The sequence below is a fragment of the Lates calcarifer genome, linkage group LG1, assembly GCF_001640805.2.
Source record: "Lates calcarifer isolate ASB-BC8 linkage group LG1, TLL_Latcal_v3, whole genome shotgun sequence".
NCBI lineage: Eukaryota > Metazoa > Chordata > Actinopteri > Centropomidae > Lates > Lates calcarifer.
This window is the reverse complement of record NC_066833.1, coordinates 9,046,236-9,059,177: the sequence shown is the minus strand read 5'-3', so window position 1 is coordinate 9,059,177 and position 12,942 is coordinate 9,046,236. Positions and strand designations below refer to the sequence as shown.

At 43.8% G+C, this 12,942-nt stretch overlaps 1 protein-coding gene across 1 annotated transcript; it reads left to right on the top strand.

Moving 5' to 3' along the window:
• Positions 1–8,510: 8,510 nt before the first annotated feature.
• Positions 8,511–11,854, top strand: lrrc3 (leucine rich repeat containing 3). Its single transcript, XM_018683198.2, has one exon. It carries the CDS (start codon positions 8,859–8,861, stop codon positions 9,651–9,653), a length of 795 nt encoding a protein of 264 aa, XP_018538714.1. The 5' UTR covers positions 8,511–8,858; the 3' UTR covers positions 9,654–11,854.
• The last annotated feature ends 1,088 nt before the right edge of the window (positions 11,855–12,942 follow it).

The window sequence follows — 12,942 nt, the reverse complement described above, 5'->3', positions numbered from 1 at the left end:
GAGACATTCGGCCACTTAAAAGTTTGGATCTGTTTTCGTTTCAGAAAGGTCAGAATCTCTAACAACAGAGAGCAGAGCAAAGGAGGGGGTAGACAAAATACCAGGAACACCTTTCCATGTGATGCAATCGACTGCAACACCCCTCCAGAAACATTACATTCATGACGTTAATAATGTTGCATATCTCAGCGAGGGGTTGGAAATGTTTGTGCTAATCTTACCTTCCATTCTCTTCCCCAGCTGTAACTGTAAAATACTCTACAACACAGTTTACTCTGGATTCACTTGTGTGGCCATGTTGCAGCCTGATGCTCAGCTTGAGTACATGCACAAGAGACCAAGCCACAGGAGGACATCTTTGGCCACAGGCATGTTGCAAATTAACACTGTCCCTCCTTGGGGGGGCGACAGGAGGTCACCTTGTGTACAGCTCCACCGTCGGTCCTCAACCATGTCTTTCATGGCTGTTAAATATGCCCAGTTTCATCCCGCTGTTGATTGCGCTCCCAGAGTCCCTGATTGCATTTAGTGGCACATTCACCGAGTCTAAATAAGAAGAGATAATCCTCGTGCTAAACAATTGACAACCTTGGCGGAAAAAGAGGAAGAGACAAATTACAGATACCAGGAAGGCTTTAGAGCTGATTGTGATTTTGTGGCTTCATCGTGATTCCTTTGTCATTTTGAGGAAGAAATGGTCAACATTAGTTGGATCTATCAAGTCATTTAGGGTAAGTTCTACAATACAATAAGTCAATCATAGTATGAAATAAAATATAAAGTGTTATTCTTTTATACTTTTCAAAGTCAAGTTTTTTTTCTCTAACAAGAGAGATTAAAGCTGCTACAACTAAGTTTTTCAAACAGACTGGACGCTACAGTGACACCCAGTGGTGGTACGAGGTAGGACAGGGCTAGCTGGTTAGCATGCTAACTTGAGTAGAAGAAAAGAAGTGATAGAAATAGAAACGAAACAAAAGAGTAAACATTCGCTTTGTTTTCCACAGCTGGAGACGGCTCCTGACGAGTAAGGGAGTGAAGTTTGATGCTGAACTTGCAGCGTTTCTTCTAGACTGGTACGTAAACAGCCGTTAATGCTAATGTTAGCTATGTAATGGTAGCAAAAAACCCTTACACATAGCACCTTAATTCCTTGTTTTTTCAATGAAGAACAAAATGATTGGAGTTTAAAAGAAACATACCTAAGAACTTCAGCCATCATTGTTTTTACAAGATGTTAGAATACGCAGCTGAGTAGCAGCTGAGTCATTGATGCTAATGTTAGCTACGTAGCGATAGCAAAACTTACATCTATTCTCCTTTAAGCTTTATTCTACATTTTAATTATGGAGAGAGATTAATCATGAATCATCAAAAAGTGCAACGTCCTAAACCGTGATAAATTCTTGCAGCATTGACTCTTTGAAGACACAAGGTGTTGATCTGCTGATGCCGGAGTGTCGCAGGGTTTTCACATCACAACACAATGAATGTAAGTAAAACATTTAAAGCATTTTTTTGGTCTCCACTCAACTCTTGACGGGAGATATCTAGGTCTTTAGCTGCTGAATGCTCCACTGGGTGAAACAGGGTTGACGAGAGCAGTGAGAGTGAAACAAATCAGTAAAGCTGTAGTCCAAAAGAAATGATGAGCTGATCTATCACTATCAGTTTTAAACAGAGAGACATCTTGCTGTCTAAACCTGTCAATGTGCATTATGAGAGTTAATGCAGTTAGCTGCTGATATTCAGATCTCAGAGTCAAACTGTCAGGAGAGACTTTCTTCATCACATTACAGAATTTTCTCTGGCATTCGCCTTCAGTCTCTTAAAAGAGAACGCAGCCCTCTAAGTGGTCTCAGAGCAAATTGCAAAGCATGCTGGGTAGAAAATGAATTCTCCCTTGGGTTTAGATTAATTCTTGGCAGAAATTTGAGGTGTTGTGTTTCATAAAGCCTGTGTGCTGTGTAGCTGAAGTTAGGTCATTTACCGTATGAATCATTCATGGTCTTATGTGGAGCTTTGGGGCGAGAAGTCAATTTACAGCCGTTTGTTGCTGTTTATTTATAAAGTGAGGACGATACTGAGCCTTCACTACATGGATTTATATTATTGGGTGTCAGTCTAAGCTTCTGTCACTCAGCCTCGTTTCACTGCCAGTCGATCTGTAAAACAGAAAACCAGTCGCTTTCTTTGCATTTTCAAAACCACTTACTGACTGAAAAAGGTGGAGTATGGATGTGGAGATGGAGACACCAGCAGTGTCAAGTTATACCAGTGCAGATGATAATTGGTGATAAATTATAAATACAGTAATAAATTATATAAAATAAAAAGTAAAACTGCTGTAATCCATTTCATCTCATCAGCAGTTTGATGGTAGCACATTCCAGCAGTTTTTTTTGTGTTTATTATTAAGACTTTGTTGAACTCACAGTGAAAATGAATAAATCAGCCTTTTCACATTAATCTACAAAAGGCTTTACCACTCTGATCTTCACATCAAAATATTTGATGTAAATGAGTTCTGTCCACAAACAGCTCGTCCTCCTGTAAACCTTCTGCTGGGTTCAAACAACATTCACCATCATTCATGTTAAAATGAAAGAAGTTGAAATGTAGAAAAACAAGCGTTGGAATCAAGGTCATCTTCTTCATTTCCTGAAATAATTCTGAAAGAAAGAATCAAAACGATCTTTTTTTTCATCTGAGCAGTTTGTATTAGAGGAGTGACTGTCCAGTTTAATGACGACACTGATCTTCAGTCAGTTTTCAGGTCTGTCTTCAGTCAGTCTGTTCATACTGACATGTCAACATACAGAAGTGTGGAAGCAAATCATTGTAATGATTAAGCACATTTGAGTTGAACTTATCTTTATTTGTTTAACGCTCTGGAGTCAGACGACTTGAAAGTGTCGTCTGACTGACAGTACTGTAACTGTTGCTGTTCTGCCTTCACAGCCAGCTGTTGTTTGTGACTATAATCCTTCCAGGGGCTTTGTAATCCATCATGGAGACTGGTGTTATTTTTTCAGGAAGAAAATAAAATCAATAAATCTGTGTTTTATGTCCTTATCTATCTATTATTTACAATCAAAACAACCTCTGCTGAGTTCTGATGAATGAAATTCATGCTGACCACACTGACTATATAAACCAATCATAAGCTGTGTTGTTGAACTGTGTGCAAAGTTATCCAATGAGAGTCACAAAATGGCGGCTGGCTGATTTACAGACTGGAGAGGTCTGTGCTGTGTCCTTCACCTGTAGAAATCCAGAGCAGCATGAACTCACTCCTCAGAGGTGAAATGATGTGTCAGGACTGTTTGGATGTAGGAAGTTTTGGAGATAGTGAGATCATGATCTGTCGAACAGTTACGCCTCACCTCCTTGTTTGCGGACGCTGTCGGCCTCTGATGCTCCGCCGCCCCGGACACTTCTACTGTACGCCCAAAGGCCGCCGCTCGTCAGAGTCTCGGCCCCTCCTCTAGAGAGATTAATTTACTTTGTCTGAGGAAATCCAAAGTGATGCACTTGAATAAGTAAGTAGGCGACGGGAGGTTGAATTGACTGGAGGCAGCTGACACAGGTAATTTGTCTACTCCAAAGCATTGGAGATTCATTAAAGGGAGGGGGGCAGAGAGATGAGGGGAAAAGCCCCCTGGACCCACTGGACCTTTGGCATTTGTGCCACAGTCTCACACACACACACACACACACACACACACACACCTCAGTGCTTTATCTTCGGCGTCACAGCCGACTGGTCGTACATCACTGAGCCATCTCCTCCAGCTCCTGAGCTGGATGAATGTGTTTGCTATTAGTCCTCCCAGGGGCAATTACAGACAGGGACCAGTCAGATTTGTCCTAAACTGTGGATAATATAAATAGATGGTGATCATTAGAAACACTCCACCGGGGTGTTCATCATGGGATGAATGTGGAGAAATGCCAGCGGAGCCACCGAGCAGTTTCATCCACTCAGGACAGAACATGTTTTAACCGGAGAAAAGTCCTGATGCGGCTTCATTAATGATGATAAACTGATATGAAGGTAAAGCTGCTGTTCATCCAGACGCCCAATAAGTGGTGCTCCACATCCCTGACCTCAGCTTCCTTTTATCTGACTCACATTCTCTCACTCGGTCAGTGTGTGTTTTGGCAGAATGAAGCCACCTATCACGACCACTGGAATGGTCAGACTCAGCAGATTTGTCTTTAGATGAAATCTCCTCCTGCAGCTGCTCATGTTGTCTCACAGTCGTGCTTCTTAAAGACCTTTATTCATTCTAATGGAGCATTTTATTGGCTGCAGGAGCCTCTGTATGCTGGGCCTCTGAGCGATGGATCAGTGGTGATTAGTGGTCATGTGTGGGAGTGAGTGTCGGCCGTGATCGGGGCTGGTCCAGGTCTCTGCAGGTTCAGGAAAGGAGCTTCACTGCTTCCTGTCACCTTTACCAAAGGAAAGGAGGGAATGACGTCCCATGATTCCTTGCAGCAGCAGCGTTTAAAGGTTTAAAGTGACACACAACAGAGCTGCTGTTTTATGTTTGCGATTAGAAACTGATCGAAATCCTTCTCCACTTAACAAACGTATAAAAGGTCAAAGAGCCCAGAACAGGAAACTTTATATTTCTGTCTTTTCAGCGTTGCAGCATTTCCTAACTGCAAAACTGCTCAGTCTGTGTTTATGACCCAGATTTACCTGATGGGTTTTAAGCTGCGTTTAGTTTTGGTTATGATGCATCACTGGTTAAAGCTGCTGCAGTCTGAGCACAAAGAGTGTGTGCTGTCTGTCTATAAACTAGCCAATTTACCATAGCTTCAACATCACATGAATGCAGGGAAACTTAATTATACAGGCAAGAAAATGTATTTTCCCCTCAGCAGGACAATCAGGACTTACCTCTGCTGTATGGAGCAGATAGGTACAGTTTAAAATTCACACGCTGACAACACGACTGCCTCTGGAAAATACAAAGAGCAGGAAGAAGACGACGGACAAACTATCTGCAGCTCACACATGGACACACTCTCCTCTGTCAGTGGCCGTTTCATTCAGCGTAAAGATGTAATCAGCAGATCTCATATCTTAAGGATTAAATATTCATGTACGCACAGTCAGTCTTTTCAGTGTGTATTTAGCTGATTAGATTTGAGTTGTATTTGTGCACAGTAGATCATGGAGCTTTCCTGACTATTGAAGAGTAAGTGAGCAGTTTTAACTTTGGTTTGAATCCCTGTTTCAACTCGAGTCCATTAAACACTCACTGGTGTCATGAGATGATTCTGTTTCTGGTGCTTCTGGTTTTATTTTGTGAGCTCTTTCCTTCACCTTCCTTGTGTCCTTGGACTTCCTGTTTTATTTTGAAGTCTCTTGTCCTTGTCTTTCACCTGTGCTCTGTCAGAGTCTTGTGTGTGTGTGTGTTTGTTTGTTTCAGTCCTGTGAGTTCTGGTCTTGTGTTTTTAGACTTCTTTCATCTTTGATTTGGGATTTTTCTGGACGTCTTCGTGTTCTGTTGTTGTACTTTTGGTTTGGTTTTAGTTTAAATAAACGTCTCTTACCCAGACCTGACGTGGACCAGCTGATCACTGACTCTGCTGTTTGGTGCTGAGCAGGCAGAACGTCAGAACGTCTTTTCTGTGTGGAGACACTGAAACATATATCGACACAGTCATCTGAACCACTGCCGCTTCAACATCTCATTACTTTGCCTGGGGAAATTGCTGCTGTGTGTGCGACTGCTACTACCACTACTCTTCTTCAGCTCAGTAGATTAGTGCACATACAGTAGAACATATATAGCAACACAGTTCATTATGTTGGCTGGTTCCTAGAGGAAGAACCGGCCCCATAAAAAACTCACATTCCTCTGAAATGACACCTGGAACACTGGGACCAGCTGACCTACATCTAAACCACAGGAGGGGCAAATGGAACTGCTTCAACTCGCTTTGCTAAGCCCATATTTGCAGATTTTTTGTTCTTGTCAAGGTTATTTTATAACCTGCAACAAGAGCCACTAAGGTTCAGGTTTATCTTAAAGCTGCAGTGTGTGGTAAGTTCGCCTCTGTGCTGTGTGAAATTATATTTTTAAGATCCACTAATGAAAAGAAGCAAACGGCAGCGAAGCTGATCGCTCAGCTGCATGTGAGGTCATGTACAGTCAGCCTGTTAAAGCCACATGGACTCTGACCTTATTCACCACACTGATGTGATTTATACTCATTATGGTTCTGACGCTGCTTCAGTCAGAGCTGTGAGGGGAAATGCTTGTTCCTGTAATGAGTCGGCCTCAGGTTCAGGTGAAGAACACACACTCTTTAATGAAATGGCACAAATGGCTCAGTTAACATTCGCTGTTAGACGATGCAGACATGAATTCATGTAGTGTGAAACAGGACAGAGGCAGTTCTCTGCATGCAGTGTGAGCCTGGTCACTGTGATACAAATCCCCCGTCCCGATCAGAGTCAGAAACAGCACGATTATCGATTGGTCCTAACGATGATCTTGTCAGATTCTCCTGTGGTGTGAGGTGTGTTAAGATGGTTTTTACTCTCCCTGATCTGCTTCGAAGACGATCAATATTAAACCTGTTCAATATGTAGATCAGGGGTGTTAGCCAATTAGGAAGCAAGCTGACTGAGGACAGAAGCACAAACAACAGATGTCATCGTCCGCCATGTTTGTTTAAAGTCGCGTTTGACCGTTCTGAGACTCCAGACTCTGGTTGTTGGTGGTGAATCTGTTAGTGTGTGGTGTGGCTGTGTCGGTCTTCTCTCTGCAGATCACACACTGTAAGAACACAACAGTGACAGTCTGACTTTATTTGTCATCATGTGTGTGTTCGCTCATGTTTTCTAAATCGGGTAAGATTTTAAAAATCGTTTAGTGTGTGCCGGGCTTCAGTGTGATTATTAGATTAGATCACAGTCCAGCTCTGGGTCTGAATGGTTTTTATTAAAACAAAGAGTTCGTGCAGGTGTTGGTCTGATTCAGGACAGAACGGTGGCTTTACTCAGAGGTTCCTGTGTTTTATTTTTTTCTCTCGCGTGAGTCCAGGAGGGGTGGGGTGGGGGGTGGAAGCAGAGGGGAGGTACAGACAGAGGGGGGAGCTGGAGGACGAGGTGAGCTGCCCAGCGCCTCAGCAGTCTGATCCACGCGCTGCCGGGGACTCCTCCTGGCGCCACGCGCTCTTGCTTTTGGAGACGGGGGCGCGCGACGCTTCGGACCGGTGCGACTGCTCGAGCTCCACCTCCCTCAACAAGTGAGACTGGCGCGTTGTGTTGTATAAGACACACACCCCAACAGCCTCACGTGGAGATATGATATATGATATATGGAGATTTATCAACTTCCCCGCGTGCCGAGCAGGAACTTTCCCGGGTCGCTGTTTAATCCCAGACCGGGACGTGGACGTGTGGAAGTAGCGGACCGTTGGATTCGGAAATGTTGGGTTGATCCAGATGTGAAAACAGCCGCCGTTTCTGTCCCCGAGGCTGCGAGAGATGAAACTCTCTCCCGGTGAGTTCTCACCTTTACAACTCTCACACCTGTTCATGAACTCATCAGCCCACATGTTGTTTTATTCTCTTTAACACTTTAACCTCTGTACTTCACGTGAACGTGATTAAAATCCGCAGTGTGAGTGTGAAGCCGCTCTCTCAGCCTTTAAACTCAAACCTCGTCCTCTCAGGTTTCTGCTCAAAGATGCATCAACATTCACTTTTCCTACATTCTGTCAGATATCTACAACCGTGTGTGTGTGTGTGTGTGTGTGTGTGTGTGAAACGGCAGCTGAGACGCCACAGCTCGAGGTGCACGTGCAAACATGGATATACAGTGTGTAAGTTAATGATGAGGTGGTGTCATAACATCTCTGCAGGGTGTGTAGGCGCCACATCTTGTCCACGCCTCCTGCTGAGCTCAGACCGATCAGTTTAGAGTGTGTGTGTGTGTGTGTGTGTGTGTGTGTGTGTGTGTGTGTGTGTGTGTGTGGCCTCTGCCAAAGACAAAGGCTCCGTGGGGCAGGACGGGGGAAGGCGGTGTGATCAGTTGAGCCCAGCAGAGGGTGCAGGGTGGTACAGTGATGATCCTCCTGCAGAGCCCGGGGCTGTGACCATCACACACCTCTGACTGAGAGACCGGAGGCCTCGATGTGAGGGAGAGAGACAATCTTCTTTCCTCGTTTGTCCTGCTATGAAATAATGTCATTATTATTGATATGTGCTGCGATGTCTCAAAAATAAAATGACACTTTTCCAAATTGAATGAGAAAATGTCCATAAAGCTGCCTGCTGTTTTTGTGAGTGAAATGGATTTTGCCCAATAATCCCATTATACATTTAGTAGGTAAACAGAGGTAATTGCCGGTGCTCTTGGAGAGTTTGGTTCTTCACATGCACATTAACAGCACTTACTGTCATCGCTCTGCGTTTAAGAGCTAATCGTTAGTTTCTCTCTTCAGGAATAACGCTGCTTTTCTTTGGTTCTTTCAGTGCCTGACGTTGACATGTCGATTCGAGCGCCTCTCGGCCCGCTCCACGCTCTCTGAAGCTTTCACCAACCTCACAATAAGCCTGAGATTACAGTTCCCTGCTGTCACTGGAGCATGCTCAGTGAGCTGCTCGCTGTTTGGACGAGCTTTTCCTGAAGTCTTTTCTCTAAAAAGATTATTTGAAACTCTATCGAATCGATTTTGCAGGATTATCTCATGATACGCCCACGCGTTGGTGTGAATGAACTGATCATTTGGGTGCTTTGAAAGCTAATGACGCAGCATTTAATGCCAAGAAACAGGTGAAACCATGATCGCTCCTGCCTGACACGACTTGTGGGAGGTCACTGCAGAACATGCAGGACGTAGCCGGGCCTGCTATGCCCAGGAAACCTCTTTTCTCTGATGGCCTCGCCCTCTTATGGGGCGTACTGTTTGGATTATTCGTTGCACCTGTGACAACTTGTCCCACAAGATGTCACTGTATAGAGAAGAGCGGCATGACCGTGGTCCAGTGTATGTCTCGCAGCCTGGAGAAGATCCCGTCAGATCTTCCAAGAGATACTGTCGTCCTGCTCCTGGCGTCCAACCACATCACGCACATCCCCAACCACGCCTTCAGAGAGCTGCACTACCTTCAGGAGGTGGACTTGTCCAACAACGAGATTGAGACCGTGGATGTGGGGGCGTTTCAAGGTGTTTCTGACAGCCTCCTCATGCTGGATCTGTCAAACAACCGAATCCAAAGTGTCCCCAAAGAGGCGTTTGCTCGTCTGCGAGCCAAAATCAGCCTCTCCAACAACCCGTGGCACTGTGAGTGTACGCTGCAGGAGGTCCTGAGGGAGCTGCGACTGGACCCCAAGACAGTCAACGAGGTGATCTGCCACACGGCGGTGCAGGAGGAGTACGCGGGCAAACCGGTGATCCAGGTGCTGGACTCAGGGATCAACTTCTGCAACTTTCACCACAAGACCACCGACGTAGCCATGTTTGTCACCATGTTCGGCTGGTTCACCATGGTGATCGCGTACGTCATCTACTACGTGAGACACAATCAGGAGGATGCCAGACGGCACCTCCAGTACCTCAAGTCGCTGCCCAGCAGCTCTCAGATCAGCAAGGACTTTGACACCATCAGCACTGTTCTCTAGCAGGAGGCGTGGTGTGTGTGTCTGTAAATATGTGAGTAAATGTGTGTTTCTGTACAAAACGACTAAAAAGCTGTTGCAACACATCATCACAGATGTTTCTCAGAATATTATTTGAGGTCTTTTAGTGATTAAATGCGTCAGTTTAGATTTTTTAAAATCCTCATAGATGACATCTTTTGTATCATTTCAAAACAGTTATTTCGATTTTATCCAATGTGAATAACCAGACGAGGCGATGGAGATAGCACAAAATAAACAATGCTCACAAAACTCATATTTCTGTGAGGGATGATAGATGTAGAGCAGAGAGAGAAGTGTTCTCACTGTGACTGAGATGAATGAGGAGGACCACTGTGTCTCCCACTTACTTTATATTGATTGATTCATGTTCTTAATGTCACACTGTCACGGTGAAGGCTGTTTTATGAGACTTATGCTGATGTGTCAGAGAGGTGAAGGTGTTAACATTCAGTTTACACAACAGCCCTGAAAGTTACTGGTCCAGGAAATGAGGTTACTCTGCTGTTACTTCTTTAACTGTGCAGCCGCTGCATCGTGTCACCTTACAGAGAAAAAAAAAGATGTAACGTTCAGCGTTACGCGCCAAGGTCACGCAGGGGAAGAACGTGAACGTCTGTTTCCAGGTGATACTCATTTTAGACTGGGGTCTAACTCCTGGACTAAGTTATTCCAGCCTCAGTGTGCGAGCTTTGTGTTAACTTGACACGGTGACAGTTCTCTGGAGAGAATGAAAGAATAAAGGAACCAAAGTCTCTGTGAGTTTTCATGATGTACTGTGCAAACGTTTTAGGCACAAAAGCTAAAGAGAGGATGTTAAAAATACATTTTTTTAATCACTAATTAACCTCCTGTGAAGTGCTGCAAACAGAGAAAACCTAAATCAGGTCGGTATTTCCTGTGGTCCTCAGGGATCTGTGGGGTCAGAGCATCTCCTGCAGGACTCCTGGTTCCTGTCTCTGAGGACAGGTCTTTATGATGCTGACTGTGTTTGGACTCATTGTCCTGCTGCAGAGTTAATCTGGGACTGATCAGACACCTAAAACGTTTGCACAGCACTGTACTGTGATGTAATAATGATTTTTTAATAATGAGATTTTTCAAACATTATAAACAAACAAACAAACAAACAAAAAAAGAACCACTTCCTGTTTAGGACTGAGATTTTGCAGCAGCACATCACAGACAAATGTTTCACACTCAGAGAAGTCAACTATAGCACAGAGAATTTTAATATAAAGTATGGATTAATATGGTTTTTCAGAGATCAGAGGAGTCAAGCGTTCTGTACGTATGAATGTATTTATGTTGAATGTCGACATTCAGGAGCGTCAGACGTCGTTTCATTTCTGTCACCGGTGACCCACAGCAGCAAATCCCAATCAGCTGCATTAACATGCCATAGCCATTACCTGTATTGAGTTGATTGTAGCCCGACACCGTTTGTTTGGACACAAACTCAATATTTTCTTACTGCCTATGGCTCACGTTGGTGAGGAGCTGGTCAGGAGGTAATTGTGTCCAAGTGCCTACTCTCTGGGAACTCTACGCCACAGCACTGTGCACTAAGTTGGACAACTGAGTGTCAAGTCCTCTCCCTGTCCACCCTCGCCACCGCAGAGCTCAGATTTAGCTACAGCTTACACCCAGCCAGTTTCCATTTATGAGGCTGGAGACCTGAGTCATCAAGGTGTTACAGCACCAGTTATCCAGATGGGTGGATTTTTCCAAAAGAAAGGACAAGAATGTGTGCTGGAGGACAATGACAGAAAAGTTTTGGAAAGTTAATGTTACTTTTCTGTGATTGACGACTTACTGCACCTGTCCTCACCTGGTGATTCCCACTCATCCAGTCAGTCAAGCAGGTTCAAATCAACACAGATAATTATTTGCAACTAATACTTGAGCTACTCTCCTTAGAGAGTCGTTATTCATTCTGCATTTTCGTCTTGTCGTCTGACAAACTAGTCTTTTATACAACTGTAGGTTTCTTTGTGTCTGTGGAGTTTTGACCTGTCATATAATGATGTCTGTGCTGGCCACTGTGTACATGACTTTTACAATCTGAAGGAGTGCACATGCCATCTGTGCTGTTATGTAAAATATGTCTTTAGCTACAAACAACATCAACGTGTTTAAATGTCTTTTGACTACTTGTCTTTTCTTCATCTAAAGAAGAACTGGTCTGTGAGCTCAGTATTCCTGTGATGACACTGAAAGGGCTCCAATAATTTTGTGATAATAAGTTGATAATCATATCAATTTTCTATCTGTTTGAGCTGTCGCTGTGTGTTTGTCTTAACCTTTGGATTTCAGTGGACACCTTACCAGCATTTGAAAATAAAAAATCTTTTCAAAGACAGTTCAGTCTTTTCACATCTTTGTGTTTTAGCTCCATGGTGTCGGAGCTGGGCCTTCTCAGCTGATTAATTTAGACTCTGTGGAGCTGCAGAGGATGGACTGTAAACATGATATTTTTTTTAAAAGCAGCCATATTTTCACTCTCCATTGATCTAAAATGACAAAAACTAAAAAAAAATACCAACACAAGGTTTGCACACAAACCACACAAAGACATGCAGTTTCATTTGTTGCAGTGATTTATCAGCAGTCGGGGATTTCGGCTCATTTCCTTGTGAGAAGGTTCCATGACGGAGCAGACTCAGCTGGAATTACCATGATAAATAATAGATTTTTAATCTTCACAGAGAGTCCTCTGAGCTGTGAGAGAGTCGGCAGGTTTTTGTCTTATCCGGCCGATAGTTTGGGCACTCGGCGCAGAAATCAATGAAAGACTCATTACTGAGAGAAACTTGTGCCTGCAGCATCATTTTTGAAAGGCCACTGTCTCTAAAGCTTTGTGACTTACTGTAGCAATTATTTGAACTGGTGTTTCGTAAACCTTCAGCCCTGCATTGTGTTATCGTGTTGTTGTTGCTGGACGTTGTGGTAGCACCTAGCTTCCTTTGTCGGCTGCTCAGAGTTTCTGCTAATAATTCTGATATGTAAATACTGGTTCTATGTCTATGACGGGTGTGTGTGTTCAGTGTGAAAGAGAAAACAGTCAAACAGTGACTCAACGAAAGTGACCAGTCCATTTAGTCGTCTATCCATCGCATCTGCACAGCTGTACTTAGACAGACGTTTTAATTCCAAATGCAGAGAGAAACATTTTGACCATCCATCCATTATTTTTCCACCATTTCTTCTTTAGTATCTCCTGTGTTCTTGGTTTTATTTTGGTATCTCCTCCTCTTGTGTCCTTGTTACT

Coding starts and splice junctions, on each gene's coding strand:
- lrrc3 (XM_018683198.2), top strand. CDS start 8,859: ATGCAGGACGTAGCCGGGCCTGCTATGCCCAGGAAACCTCTTTTCTCT.